The sequence below is a fragment of the Lytechinus pictus genome, chromosome 5, assembly GCF_037042905.1.
Source record: "Lytechinus pictus isolate F3 Inbred chromosome 5, Lp3.0, whole genome shotgun sequence".
Taxonomy (NCBI): Eukaryota; Metazoa; Echinodermata; class Echinoidea; order Temnopleuroida; family Toxopneustidae; genus Lytechinus; species Lytechinus pictus.
Genome location: NC_087249.1, coordinates 11,854,389 through 11,868,646, shown reverse-complemented (window position 1 = coordinate 11,868,646; position 14,258 = coordinate 11,854,389). Strand labels below are relative to the sequence as shown.

General features: G+C 37.3%; 1 protein-coding gene across 1 annotated transcript; it reads right to left on the bottom strand.

Moving 5' to 3' along the window:
• Window positions 1-8,901: 8,901 nt before the first annotated feature.
• Window positions 8,902-10,937, bottom strand: LOC129260516 (beta-1,3-galactosyltransferase 1-like). The gene has a single exon (XM_054898483.2). The coding sequence runs from the start codon at window positions 10,569-10,571 to the stop codon at window positions 9,264-9,266; it is 1,308 nt and encodes a 435-aa protein (XP_054754458.2). The 5' UTR covers window positions 10,572-10,937; the 3' UTR covers window positions 8,902-9,263.
• Window positions 10,938-14,258: the final 3,321 nt, after the last annotated feature.

The following is a 14,258-nucleotide window of genomic DNA, read 5'->3' as shown; positions in this document are numbered from 1 at the left end:
GTCAAGATGGTATAATTGTATGATTTGGGATGATCACAAGTACTGCGCGCGCCAAAGTCTCATTAGCGCGTTTTCGCCCAGCGTCGTACGACGCTATCTACGACGTAGAACGATCTCTTGGTTCGTGCGTCCGTCGCGCTCAACTCTCGCTTGTAAGCAGTTTCGCAAATCGCTGAACGCGGCCGGATCGACCGCCAACATATGCATTGTATATGTTCCTACTATGTGCACACAACTGGCAGTGCCATGTGTCTTGCAGTCGCGTCGTCGACCGAGCCATGCAACGGCTTTTCAATCATATTTCAATAATCATACTCGTTTAAACTTCTACTGTAACATTTTGAAATTATACTTAGCTTGATTTTAGTATAATTGAAATGGTACTCACCGAAAAACTCGCATTCGAGTCCATGTTTTGAAGCTTTCAGCTATCAGTGTAGTCAGAGTAGAGTACAACATGTGCATGCACGCGATGGGCGAATGTGTTTACATCGGCTCAGCTTGCTCGCTCTACAAGCGATCTGATTGGCTGTTGACGGCTGTTGACAAATCCTACGTTCTAATGCGGACGCCCGCTAATTTGCGGAAGAACCGTCCGTGATTTGAGCTCAAGAACGCTCGGGCCTCTGTTTCCATGGAAGTTGGCGATTTTTGCACACGACCCTTACGTTCTACGTCGTACGACGCTGGGCGAAAACGCGCTATAAAATTAAGCCGAAAATGACACAAATTACCAGGTCTGACATGCTCGAGCATCATTTCGTAATCTCTTTCGCAGAGTGTACTCCTCACGTATTGTTCAGCAGATGTATCCGTTTATAATTTTGTATTTGAATTAATATTTTCTGAATCAAATACTTCATATACTCATCATGGATGCTTTTCGTCGGCAGTGGTTTTGTGTTTTCGTCATGTTTGCGGGAGTTTTCTGGGTGGAACTTGCATATAGCATGAAAAAGATAAATGTGTTTGCGAATGTTGGTGACAACATCACACTGAACTGCAACCCTCCGAGAAATGGTGCCAATAGAAACATTTGGTCTAAGAATCAGCATTTTATTGATATCACCAGCGACCCTCGATTTACTGTCGAGTATATGGAAAGTTATGAACATGGACATCGTTCGTATAATCTGCATATATCTGATGTCAAGATTGCTGACTCGGGAAACTACAGTTGCTTTCATCGCAATTATGGCACTGGTCGTAACAGATTGGTCCGAGTGCTCCAGTTACATGTTATTGATTGTAATTGTGTTGTTATGTATATAAATCCCCAAATAGGGAATGTCACTTGCCAATTGAATAATTATAATATTCACGGAAGTGAACTGAATGATGTAAACATAGTGATCAATGGTAAAACAAAGACAGGTTTTCTCAGAGGACATCTTCTATGGTTTGGTATTGATAGGGACATCTTGTTCAACTCGAATCTTGAATTCGACCTCTCCCAGTATCCAGGGTACGACGAAAGCGATTCAAGTAGCCCCATCTCCTGCGCGGTACCAGCCTTATCCACGCCAAAGCCAATGACAACATCCAGCAAGCGACCATTAGCATCACTGTTGACAGGTTCAAAGACATCAGTGGACCCGCCTGGCATCAGCGGACTCGCCATGTCTACGGTTTTTACAAGCGAGAATCAAACACGACAAACAAAGAAATCTATCCCACGGAGTAACAAGCAAAAGATTACCAACATTGCTGTTATAATTGGCAGTCTTTGTTCTGTTTTTATTATGGTGCTGGTCATAATCATCATGGCTTTGCGATTTAAGAAAACGAAGAACCGGCAAGAAAATGTGAAACGTGATTGCATTTCTTCGACTAAAAGAGAGCGTCCTGAAGATTGCAACGAATCGGTTGAAGATGGATATAAGAATGAACCGGTATACTCTATCCCAAATAAAGGATTGATGGGCACAAACGTAAATCACCGTGAAAGTTTTGAAATGATTGAAAATACTCTGTACTATTCTAGAGAGTAAATTACCGACAGGAACATCGCTGTTAATGAACTTGTTTATGATGCTGTTAGGTCTGAGACTACGCGCTCTTTGCCATGCCAAGCAAAAGGGCATGCAAGTATCCGTCATGGGCCAACATTCAATCCTGATTCTGCTTCATATTCACGTCTTAATACTCTATGACCACGTTTCATCATCCAACAGCAGGGTCAGGGATATACCCATCCTTCCACCCCAGACTGACAAAAATGCCAGCATTGGGAGAAGATACCCAGAAGATGCGGCTCCGTGAGATACCAGAGAGAGAACCAACGAAAAAATCCCCCAAGGCCACTTCAGGATCAATCTGGGCAACCATCAACTGTGACGTCTGAAGACATAAAAAAATGATGGGATGCGTGAATGAACTAACAAACACACTTGCACATCAAATTTAGATTGAAAGCAACTGTCTTATAGACTCGCCGTGGCCGAGCGGTCTAAGGCGCCTGGCTATACATGGAAAGTCCGAGGTTCGATTCCCGGCCGCGGCACCTATGCCCGTGAGCAAGGCATTTAATCTACAATGCTCTTTTATCCTGCTCTCAAATTAATGAAAATGCTATATGCATTATTGGTAACTACGTGTGCACTTGTTTAAAAAAAAAACTGTCTTATAGATGCAGTGATTTCAAGATTTCTTAGAAATTTTTCGCTTCCACGATACACGACGGATTCAAGAACACAGTAAATGTATTGAAAATGCCCGTCAAATGACAATGAACAGCTTGGAGGTATTTTTGAAAATTGGTGAATCGGAACAGATGTTTCGTCCTAAGTTTCGGGGCTGACGAAAAGTCCACATGTCGTTTTTTCCAGAGTCCAGGGTTAAACGCTGTTTTGATTGACCAATTTTCGACAAAGACACCTTGGTTGTTCATTGGCATATGCCAATACAATTTCTATGTTACCGAATTCAGTGTGTCTCCATGCAGAGACTAGCACATTCGAAACTTGCTGTTTCAGGACCTTCAGTACACAAGGCATGAATAGGCTGCAAGTCAGACCCGTAACTCGAGTGAAGGGTTTGCACAGCAGACTAAAAACTCCTGGCCATCGAACAACAGCAACAAACATATAAGCTAGCACATTAGCCTGTGATGGTTGGTGAATAATACGTTCTTTGATATTGTAATATTATATTTTTCGCATTGTATGTCCAAGAAAACAAGATTTCCCCTGACGGATATCAAATTCATTAAACAATGAAATACACCCTTTATGAATTTTAGTCAAAACGTAAGTTTACTACATTAATTGATTGAGTAATCAATTGGTAATGGTTATTGGTATTTTATTTTAGTAATTTATACACGTGAGGCCCCCTTAGATTTAGGGTAGTTGTCTGTGGTTTTTATTTTCTTTAGATTGATTTGGGGCTCTTGTTAATGGTGAGTTTCGGGGTCCTTGTTGCCCCCTCCCCACCCCTCTTTCCTTTATATATATAGTTTTTCGTTTGTATGAATTTGTGTGTTGTATTTGAATATTTACTTAAGTTCTATTCATATTTTTGTTATAATATTTTTGTAAACAGTCGCATATTTCAGTCTTTGGACTGCTTGAGATTTTATTTTGATTGTTTTATTGCAATAAAATCCAATTATATATTCATTCTCCGAAAGTTTAAACAAAGCCTTCAAAATCTCAACAGCATTGCTTTGGGGATTTTCTGAACAGTGAATATTAAAATTTCAACATTCAGTTCATATAGGACAACGTATTTTGTAGAATTCAGCGCTTCTACGGCGTATAACCGCATATAACGATCAATATCCCAGCCATGGAGTAATTTCCTTCAGCAAGAAATGTATCCACATTGTGCTGCACTCAACCCTGGTGAGATGAATGGGTACCCGGCAGGATTAATTCCTAGAATGCACTAAGATCCATAGGCGGTGGAAGCGAGGGATGTGCCCCCCTAAATTTAAGGTGGGGGACGATCTCCCCCTGAATTTTTTGTTGATAACCTTTTTTTTTTTTTTTGCTTGTCAAATTATGGTGGTCCCCCTAAAATTGTTGGCTTCCGCCGCAAATGCTAAGATCTGAAAGGCAGCTCGAACTAAAGCCGGGGTAATGATAATAATAATAATAACAATGCGCCTCGGAATAAATTATTTCTAGATAGACGGCGCAATATGAATGCCTATTATTATTATTATTGTTATTAATATATAATATATTGAATCATTATTATGTATTGTCCTTACATGGCATACTCTCCAGTATGTATTTGGCAGTGCATAATTTGGTTTAAGCCCATACACTGCAAAAATACCGGTGTTAATTTAACACCAGCCCGGAATCTATATAATATGTCCATACCAGAGAAGTATTAAAACAACACAACTTAGGAATCAAACCGATGCTTTTTTAATACTAATTGGTGTTGTATAAACACATATCTGGTGTTAGACCAAACCCAAACTGGTGTTGTTTAACACTTCTCTGGTGTGGACATATATAGATTCCGGGCTGGTGTTAAATTAACACCGGCGTTTTTGCAGTGTACAATTAATAATAATAATAATAATAACGGTTATTTATATGCGCTATACACAAAAAGTATCACAGAGCTTACAATTGTCAGAAGTAAATTATAAATATAAACCTTAAGTAACAAAAAAGTATAAAATAATTAATAATTTTTGTTCTAAACACAAAGAGTGAGTTCTTCCGGGGCTTCGTAGAAATAATAATTAAGTGAATACCACTTGACTTCATCCACAAATTACAAGTTTTGATTTCATATCGGAAATTCAAATTAATTTGGGAAAGACAATGACGGACACAACGTACATGTATTTGATGTAGGGGCAGATCACTAGCGTACAAATATAATTAAAGGGAGAAAAAAGGGAGAAAAGAAAAAAAAAAACACTATAAAATATGATTTTCCTTTTATTTTCTGAATAGTCTGTCAAAATCTATTTCGTAGCTCTCTTCGCTCCCTCGCAGCTTTTTAGAAATTTTGCTACATACGTCATGTCTTGCCCCTCGAATGTTCCGATTCATTACGCTGATGGGACAGATAAACGAAAATTCTGGGAAAATACTGGTGTGTGACAGTGTGTGTGTGCGTGCGTAATGCGATAAATGTTTTGAGGGGCTAGATACGGCGTATCGAATAAAATTTATAACAATGTTTTGAGCGAGCGAGCAAACATTTCGACATTTCTTAATACAAATATCAAATTTTGTGATAGATTTAGACATAATTATTCAGAAAATAATGTCATTTTTCACCCTCTCGCTTTCCTTTTTTTTTTCTTGACCGTGAATTTTTTATTTTATTTTATTTATTAATTTATTATTTGGGGGGGGGGGCAAGTCTCCCATCCCCGATCTGTACGAGGGTGCGCGCGCCTGTGTGTGTGTTTACGAGTTAAGTCCGAAAAAAAGATCGAATGGGATGTGGGGGATATACATGTGCAGTAGATTCAGAGGGAGCATTATGAATAAAGAGATTAAGAGGATTATACAAGAGAATAATCTTTCACGTGTAAAACTGACCAATAATATTCTGTTGTAAGCATGGTAATTAGGTTATTGCATGTATTTCGATCTATACAGCTTTAACAACAAGGAAGCTATTCATTAAATCACAAAGTTCATTCCAATGGAAATTCCCCATGCTCAGATTTAGAAACCAAACTTTGTTTCACATTACTCGGAAGAAAAACGAATAGTTCATATTATACATCATAAAATGCAAAGGAAATAGAGGGTTATACGTCAGCGGTTTCTTGTTTTATTTACAAATTTAAATAAAATTTCACTTATGCTTGTTTTGATTTTTCTCTCTTTATCAAAATGAAATTGTAGTTGGGGTAGACTTGACTTGGTCTTATTTTGTTGATCTAAAATGTTTTACTAATCATTCAAGGACATGTATTGCAAATAATGCTTCGTCACTATAAACTTGTTTTTCTTCTTTATAGTGATCAGTTATGTTTTCAAATCCTAAATATGTATTATATTTTAAAAAATGATAAGCAACCGTTTGCACTAACTTCAAAACTTGAAGAAACACGAACACGCAATGTGACTCTATTTGGCCCTTCAAACTTCTCGATCCCAAAATATATTTACAGGACAGAGTTCCCCTTTATATATTCATGACAGTATTCACTCATGTGACTTAGTTCAAGACATACCCTTCATGGTCTGTGTTTTTTTATGTAAATATATTTATTTGAGAAACAATAATCTCAAGCTTACAAGCTTGTCAATTTGCACTAAATCAGCGCGGACTTTTTTAAGCCAATTCTAAATTTAAAAGAAGAAGAAGAAGAAGAAGCTTTCGCATTTTGTTTGACGTGTATGATCTTAGAATAGATGTATCGGCTTTGTTTTGAGCTCAACTGTCGAGTGTTTTCTTGTCAAACGCAAATATTTGTTCGTGATGCTAACTTTCTTACTTTCTTCCTGACACACAACTACCAAAAAGTGCTTTTGATTATGTAACGTATGACCTCCGTCCTTTGACAAGAGCTTTCTTCAACATATTTTGCTATACATTGTTATTAAGATCACTGTTTATCTATGGTAGTTTGAATTGTTATTTCAAGCATGTTTAAAATTGAAATCATTGTACCAAATATTCTTAACAAAAACACAGACACTCTCTTTGTCAGTTATTCATAAATAAACGAATGTGGATCTAGTTGGATCTGGTGGATCTATGTGGAAATTCAATAGAAGCATTGAGCCATTTAACCTCAAATATTAATCCCAAGAGGTAGCGGTTAATGGGTTTTGATTGAAGATAATTTTTTTTTTTTTAATTGCAAGATTCCTTTTTTCTTTCTTCGGTTTGGTTCGCATTACTCGTTATTCATCGCTTTATCGGCTGTCGGAATATTAGGTATTCATGTCTCGTTGGTATCTTTTTAAAAAAATGATAATAATAAAATAAAAGTTCCTATTTGAACAAACCAAAGTTAGCTACTTTACTCTGAAGACAAATGCAAATTCTAAAAAGTTGTGCATCTCCGAGGGCAGAGGGGCAAATTTCTTTCAGAGAGGGTGCAGAGAGAAAAAAAAATGAATAAAAGGATAACAATGCCTTTTCATCTTTTGAGGACTTCAAATGTAAAATTGTCCTGCCCCAATTAACCGTCTTATACCTCTCAGATCTTAAGATATAAGGCCTTACCTACTGAAAATAATAAAATAAAAACATTTTTTGATATGATATCTCAATCACTTTGCTACTAACAAGATATGTCATGTCGATGTGTCAATGTCATATCATTTTTTCATAGCATCATACAATATTCTTTTCAATCATGACCTTTTTTGACGTCATCAATTAGGCATTTCATCTGACATTCGTACCTTTCACATGTCAACTAAAGCATAGACCCTACTAAGGTAGACATATTTCATTTCCTTTCGTTCATTTCCATTACCAACATTTACATTATATAAACATTCAAACAAATATCAAATTTCTACATACAATATAAGTTGTTATATTTTAGGGATCTTTTAGTCAATTGAAATAAAACGGATACATTCAAGCATTTTGTAACAATTTTGCCACCCAAATTGAAATTTCAACACTTAGTAAGCACAACCTTTACCCTTTTTGTGCCAGCTGGATCTGAGGACATAACTGAATCTGAACAAAAGTTTATATCAGACATCTCCAGCATTTTTTCACTAAGTTTTTATCATTAAAAGTGGGTTTACATTTCAATTTTCATTTAAAACTTGTTTCTCCACACTTTTCCCAAGCTTGACAATGATAAACAAATGAAAATCAAGCCTAAGCCATTTCATGTAAATCACAGCTCGGTGTAAAGCAAATATCGTCACGATGGCCTCGGTGTGTGGGGGAGTGGGGTGGGGCGCAATGCACTCTTCGAAGTGTTTTGGGCAAAGAAACAAGTTAAAAAGGTAAAAGATATCTTTTACTTGCTAAATTCCACGTGTTCTTCATGATTAAGGTCTACTGTTATTCGCATAACTATTTCAAAGTTCTGCGCAAGTCATTTTTCACTAACTTTTCAAAAGTAAATGGTGCTCACTCTAACGGAAATATTTTTCGACAGTTATATCGCCATTTGCTTAAATGGATCTGTACCAATGTTAAGATGTGGAAAAATCTTCAGGATATTACAAATGTATAATTTCACAATTGTAAACTTTTTTTTGATACGCACTGTATAGTCAGGTTTAATAGGGACACTACAAAAACTATTTCCTTTCAAGATTCGATTATAAGAATCTTTCTAGATCTTAATAAACGGAGGTCAGAATTTTATCTTTTAAAAATATGTTGCTGCTTCACTCGTTAACTTACATGACAAAAAACGCTTTTCTTCCTCTTGTTAAATATTGTGTCAAAGCATACCCAATAGTACAGCCCTAATTGCAATCGAAAAAAATATTACGAAATCCGTGCAAACTTTTGCTATGGGTTTACTAAAACTGGGAGAGAAAAAATAATCTTCATAGCGAAATTCATCGGTCCGTTACCGAATATCTAGTGCCAAATGTGCAAGAAATTTTGTTTCTGCTAATCATCCATTTCATCTGTTTAATCTCTATTCGGTGGCTATGGGCCTACACGTCGCTCTTCTATAGACACATTTTTTTTTTACATTTATGAGTTATGAAAGTTTACCGTTTGCATGAGATACAGTGGGCCGTTTCTAAATTTATTTCTTCGAAAGTTCAGGCGGATTACACATAAACAATGATGTGAATATTTTCTATTCCACTGAATTTTCTGAAGGAACAGCTTTTAACGAAACAAATGTGAAACAATTTTCACCCTCGTTCCGTTAAACGAATCGAGTTGTGGTGCTTACATGAAATACATTTTCATCTTCATGTTCTTCGTTTTAATACAATTCTCAATAAATGCAATAGATACACAGGTTCGTTTAAAATGTCGTGGGACACAAGTTTTAATTTCTATAGTCAGCTCAAAGAGACGTATATCGACTACCTCAAAGGAAAATTAAAGGAAATCGCGAGATATATGAACCAACATTGAGTGTGACAAAAATGAGAAGCTAGTTCGTAGTAAAATCATTTGTCTAAACAAATAATATTGCATGAAGTTAATAATTTCTGCGAAGCGGCGAATGGACCAGTAAACGAAGAAGAGAATATTGAAAGTCGCCTTTATTATAGTACTGCATTACCATGGTAACAAACCGCAAATTGTAACAGCAGCTACAAGCTATATAAAGCCAGTTGATATATATCCGAATCCTTATAAGACGAATCAAGTCATATTGATTATTCAATTGATCCTATGGTCCACATAAGCATCATGTCTTCGGGAGCTAGGTTCGAGACCACGGTGCGGTGTTTTAAAAACATGTCCACTAATCTAGCCTTGTTATGAAACTCCCTGGCTTGGATGAATATGAAGTTGCGATATACTCTTGGTATTATCCCAAGCTGCTTCAGGCAAATCCCCAAGAATACATCTTCCCATGGAAACAAGGGAGTTCTGACGGCCACCTTGTATAATCCTTCTGCTAGGTCAGTCGATAGCAGGTACCCTGGTCCATTGAGATAAGGGGGGTAGGTAGGCGAGGGGTAATAGGTCTCTGAGATGTAGTGCTTGTTTCTTCTGTCTCGTATCACCGGGGTCTTGATCAGTGTTCCTGCCGCTGTGAAGTTCACAGCCGGTGCATACTTCAGCAGCTGAAGTAGTTTCTCTTGATGGATCATGGTGTCGTCGTCTATCTTCATGGTGTATCTGGCATGTCTGCAGTGGTTGGTCACCCACTTCAGTCCCATGACCGTCTTCAACGTCAGGTTTCCGTAGCTGTCTAGGAAATCCTCCTGGACGATATCCCTGTAGGTTTCATGTTCGCTCCGGATCGTGTTCTGGAGCGTCTGATTACCAACTGCACCGAGAAGAAAGACTGTCCGGAAAGTGCCGGAAGAAAGCAGGGGCCACTTGCGCTTGTTTCCGTACGTGTTTCGGATCAACATCCTTCTCTCGAAGTTCCAGGGTGCTGTACTTACAATGAATATGAGAAACATTTTCAACCTTTTCCCATCCACCTTCGAACAGGCATGTGGCTTAAGTAGGTAATCATACTCGTGAGCATCGATGGGTTCATCCACATAGCGCTGGTGTCGTGTTATTGTCCTATCTTTATTATAGGTAGTATCCCTTCGCTTCGGTTCAGGCTCAATTTTCTTCTCCCCCTCCTTTGGTAACTCACCACTTTCCTTCTCGATATCCTCAGCCAGCAGACGTTCTGCCTCATCTATCATCAATGCAAATTTATTTTGCTCTCCATTTCCTCTTGCATGATCCACCATCTTGTATAAGGTATGCCCGACCCTGCTGTACGTTTCACTTTGTGCATTGTGTCCATGATTAAGTGGGATCCTGTCCACGTTACCATCATCAAAGCCAAGATTGTGTTTCCTGTCAGCATCAACAGTCGCACGCACAGTAGACCTAGAATATTTTTCCAAAGTTGGGTAACTGTAGAAGATCTGTATGCTGTACATGAAAACTGCACCAAGAACGAAAGTTGCGAATCCTTGAGCAAGATGTATCCTCTTCAGACACGCGAGCATGATTAGTTCGTAGAGAAAGGGACGGAATCTCAAGGAAAAGTGAAATAATCAGAAGTCTTTTAATCAGTTTCCTTGACCAACGAAGTTTTTCCCAAACATAATGCATCTATCTCATTCATAATATGAAGGATAATCGTCAAGTAAATAAAAGGAATTCGAAATCGCTCTCAGTGACGATATTATCGATGGCTTCTCCTAATTCAACTGGTGTAACGTCTGAAACAGACGCATGCCATTTAAAACGATTTGATTTAGCCGAATCAAATGACATTTCCCAACGCTAATGTCTTCAGAAATCGCCGCGCAAATGTCATTCTCCGAGCCTCTCTGCTCCAAATGTACGAAATGGCAACTCTCAGCTATTAAAGCAATTGGTTACATTTTGAGGCAGCCTCTACTATTTGCTGAGCCGGTACAAGTAGCGAGTATTCCAATGCTTATTTATTTTGCACCCTCATAAGACATGTTGGGCTTTTTGTTTCCTCCAATGCCGACATCTTCAGGAGTGTTCAATGAAAGAATGTTTACCTCCAGATGCTCTCCTTTATGCTGTTTAACCATAACCAATTCGAAAGGGGGGCGATGGAATTGACTTGGTTCACGTGTAGCAAATATAGATATTACAAGTATTGTTATTATTATTATTGATAATAATAGAGTACCGAAGTGATGACGTCACAAAACTTTTTTCTAGCATTTCAGCGTTTTTGATACTATATTTTGTTAGAGCATGATGAAAAACACCCACTACCAAAATTTGTTGGGAATCAGTCCATGGGGACTCAGATAATAATGACGTCATGAATACATAATTAGCCCCATTGAAGTCAGTGTATTATAATACTGACAACCCTCAAAACGGGTCTGCTTAAAGCCCCTTTCACAATTGGTGGTGCGACTGCTTACAACCGTTGCGATTGTGTGCAACATATATTGGGGCTTTCACAATTGCTCGTGCGATCGTTTGCTATCATTTGGTCATAATATATGTCATCATCATCGAAGGCTTTTTCCAGATGATTTTTTTTTTACCAGCAAGAAAGACATCAAATCTCTAAAAATTACTCTTCGCGTCATCAAAAGGCCTACTAATTTCACTAACCTTGTCTTGTATGACGGGGATTTCAGGACGAAAACTATGGTAACATCTCCAAAACTCTCTATATATTAATGAATATTTTGAAGATAATATTAATTAGATGGTTTTCGTATTGGCCCCCAAAAATGACGATTGATATTTTAATTTTCATAAATCGTACTCCACTGTCAATTTAGATCTATTCCTAAACAAAGGAGATATATAGATAGATAGATAGATAGATAGATAGATAGATAGATAGATAGATAGATAGATAGATAGATATATAGATAGACGGACGGACAGACAGACAGACAGACAGACAGACAGAAAGATAGATAGATAGATATATAGATGGATGGATGGATGGATAGATAGATAGATAGATAGATAGATAGATAGATAGATAGATAGATAGATAGATAGATAGATAGATAGATAGATATATAGAGATAGATAGATAGAATAGATAGATGGATGGATGGATGGATGGATGGATGGATGGATGGATGGATGGATGGATGGATGGATGGATGGATGGATGGACGGATGGACGGACGGACGGACAGACGGATGGACGGACGGACGGACGGACAGACAGACAGACAGACAGACAGACAGATAGACAGATAGATAGATAGATAGATAGATAGATAGATAGATAGATAGATAGATAGATAGATAGATAGATGGACCGACGGACGGAAGGACAATAGATAGATAGATGGTATTTATTAAAGTTCTCCACATATTGCATTAAACAAACCGAATTGCATATGAATTACAAAGTTAAAGATACAAGTATACATTTCATTGATTACATTTTACAATACAATGTTCAAGTGTGCAAAGTAGACAATATATTGTATACTGTATACCATTGATCTTACATGATACAATTATAACTAATAAAATTACATTTTATAATACTGTACAATTTTTGAACAATTTTCTCACTCAGATACACTTCGACTATTTCATTAAAAAAAAAGGAATTTGCTTTTCAAAGAATATTGTCACAAACCCCTTCAATTCAATACCAGGGACCCGTCTTACAAAGAGTTGCGATTGATCCGATCGATCACAACTATGGAAAGCCAGCTACGCCATTATCTAAAATTCACATTTCTTCAAAATGTTTTCTAGCCAATGTGATAGATTCAAACATTCATCGTTTTCTTGACAATTCAATATGCTCCTCTTGGTTTACAAAATGACACTGCGCAAACATCCTATAGGAATTATGACATTGATGAATTTTCATATACAGTGTTAGTAAAAAGAAATTGACACTACAAAAATCCCCAATTAAGGAAAAATATTAACGCAATAGTTGTATATGGCTGAAAGAGTATCTTCTCCCAATTAATTTGATACATATTTATGTGGTATGTCTTCACGCTTTATTTGGAGAGATATAAATGTTGATTTGCGCCAAAACAAGGCATGACTGCAATGAATGAACCCCAGATGCCAATAATGGCATAATGCTCCATGAGTTATCAAACATAATTTGCAAATCCCTTTTCAATGAAATTAGCTTGAGAATTTATACTAAAAAGTGTTTTTAAATAAATTTTAATGCAACTCTTGTAGGATTATGACATCATTGACATCTGGATTCATTCATTTCAGTCATGCCTTACTTTGGCGCAAATCAAAATTTACAACACTCAGAGAATACCTCCAGATTATCCAAGCGTTAACACATACCACATAAATTTGGTATCAAATTATTTGGGAGAACATATACTCTTTCAGGCCATATATAATAATTATGCGTTTATGACATATTTCCTCCTTAAATTTTGAATTTATGAGGTGTCAAGTTTTTGTGTTGTTTTTTTTTTACTCACACCGTAGTTTAGGTTGATCGGATCCCAGATTGGCCAGGCCCCAAATATGTTAAAATGCTCTATGTTCCCCGAGCTCTTGAAACTAACCTAGCTTTCGTTTGGTAAATGTCCAACATTTTTTTATCAGCCTCCCAATCTTTATTTGACATCAACTGTCACCCCTCACGTCGTTTTCTCTAATTGTATCCATTTATATTGTTTCCTATGTATGCGGACAACCTTTGTGTACATTTGCAACAGGAAATCGATATTCTTTATCTTGCTCCGACCACCGCAAAGAGAAAATCTGTATTGATCTTTTTATAATAGGGGCATTAACAAGGACAAAAATAGGGGAAGTTCTCGGGCAAAATACTTTAAGAAACCACAATCGTTGATCGAGGGATGGAAGGAGGTACGCCCCATCCTGGAATTTTGAATTTTACTGGGGGGGGGGTCCAGAGGGGCGTCTCGTCTCCATCTAGTTCTGAGTGTGAAGAAAAATCTTAAGAAATCACCGCGCCTGCGACAATCCGTAGCGAGGTGAATACTAGTTGAAAGATGGTGGTAATATTTATTGGAAGGTTTTCCTCCGCTCGATAACCTGATAATGCTAACCTAACGAGAATTTATGATGGGGATACATATTTAATTGGTTTACATTTTATTCAATAATAAAATACGATAACATCTTATTCAAGAAACACATGTAAAACAATCTGACACTTAAGTATTTATGATCTTGTAAGAAAACGGTCCGAAATACGGACGGTA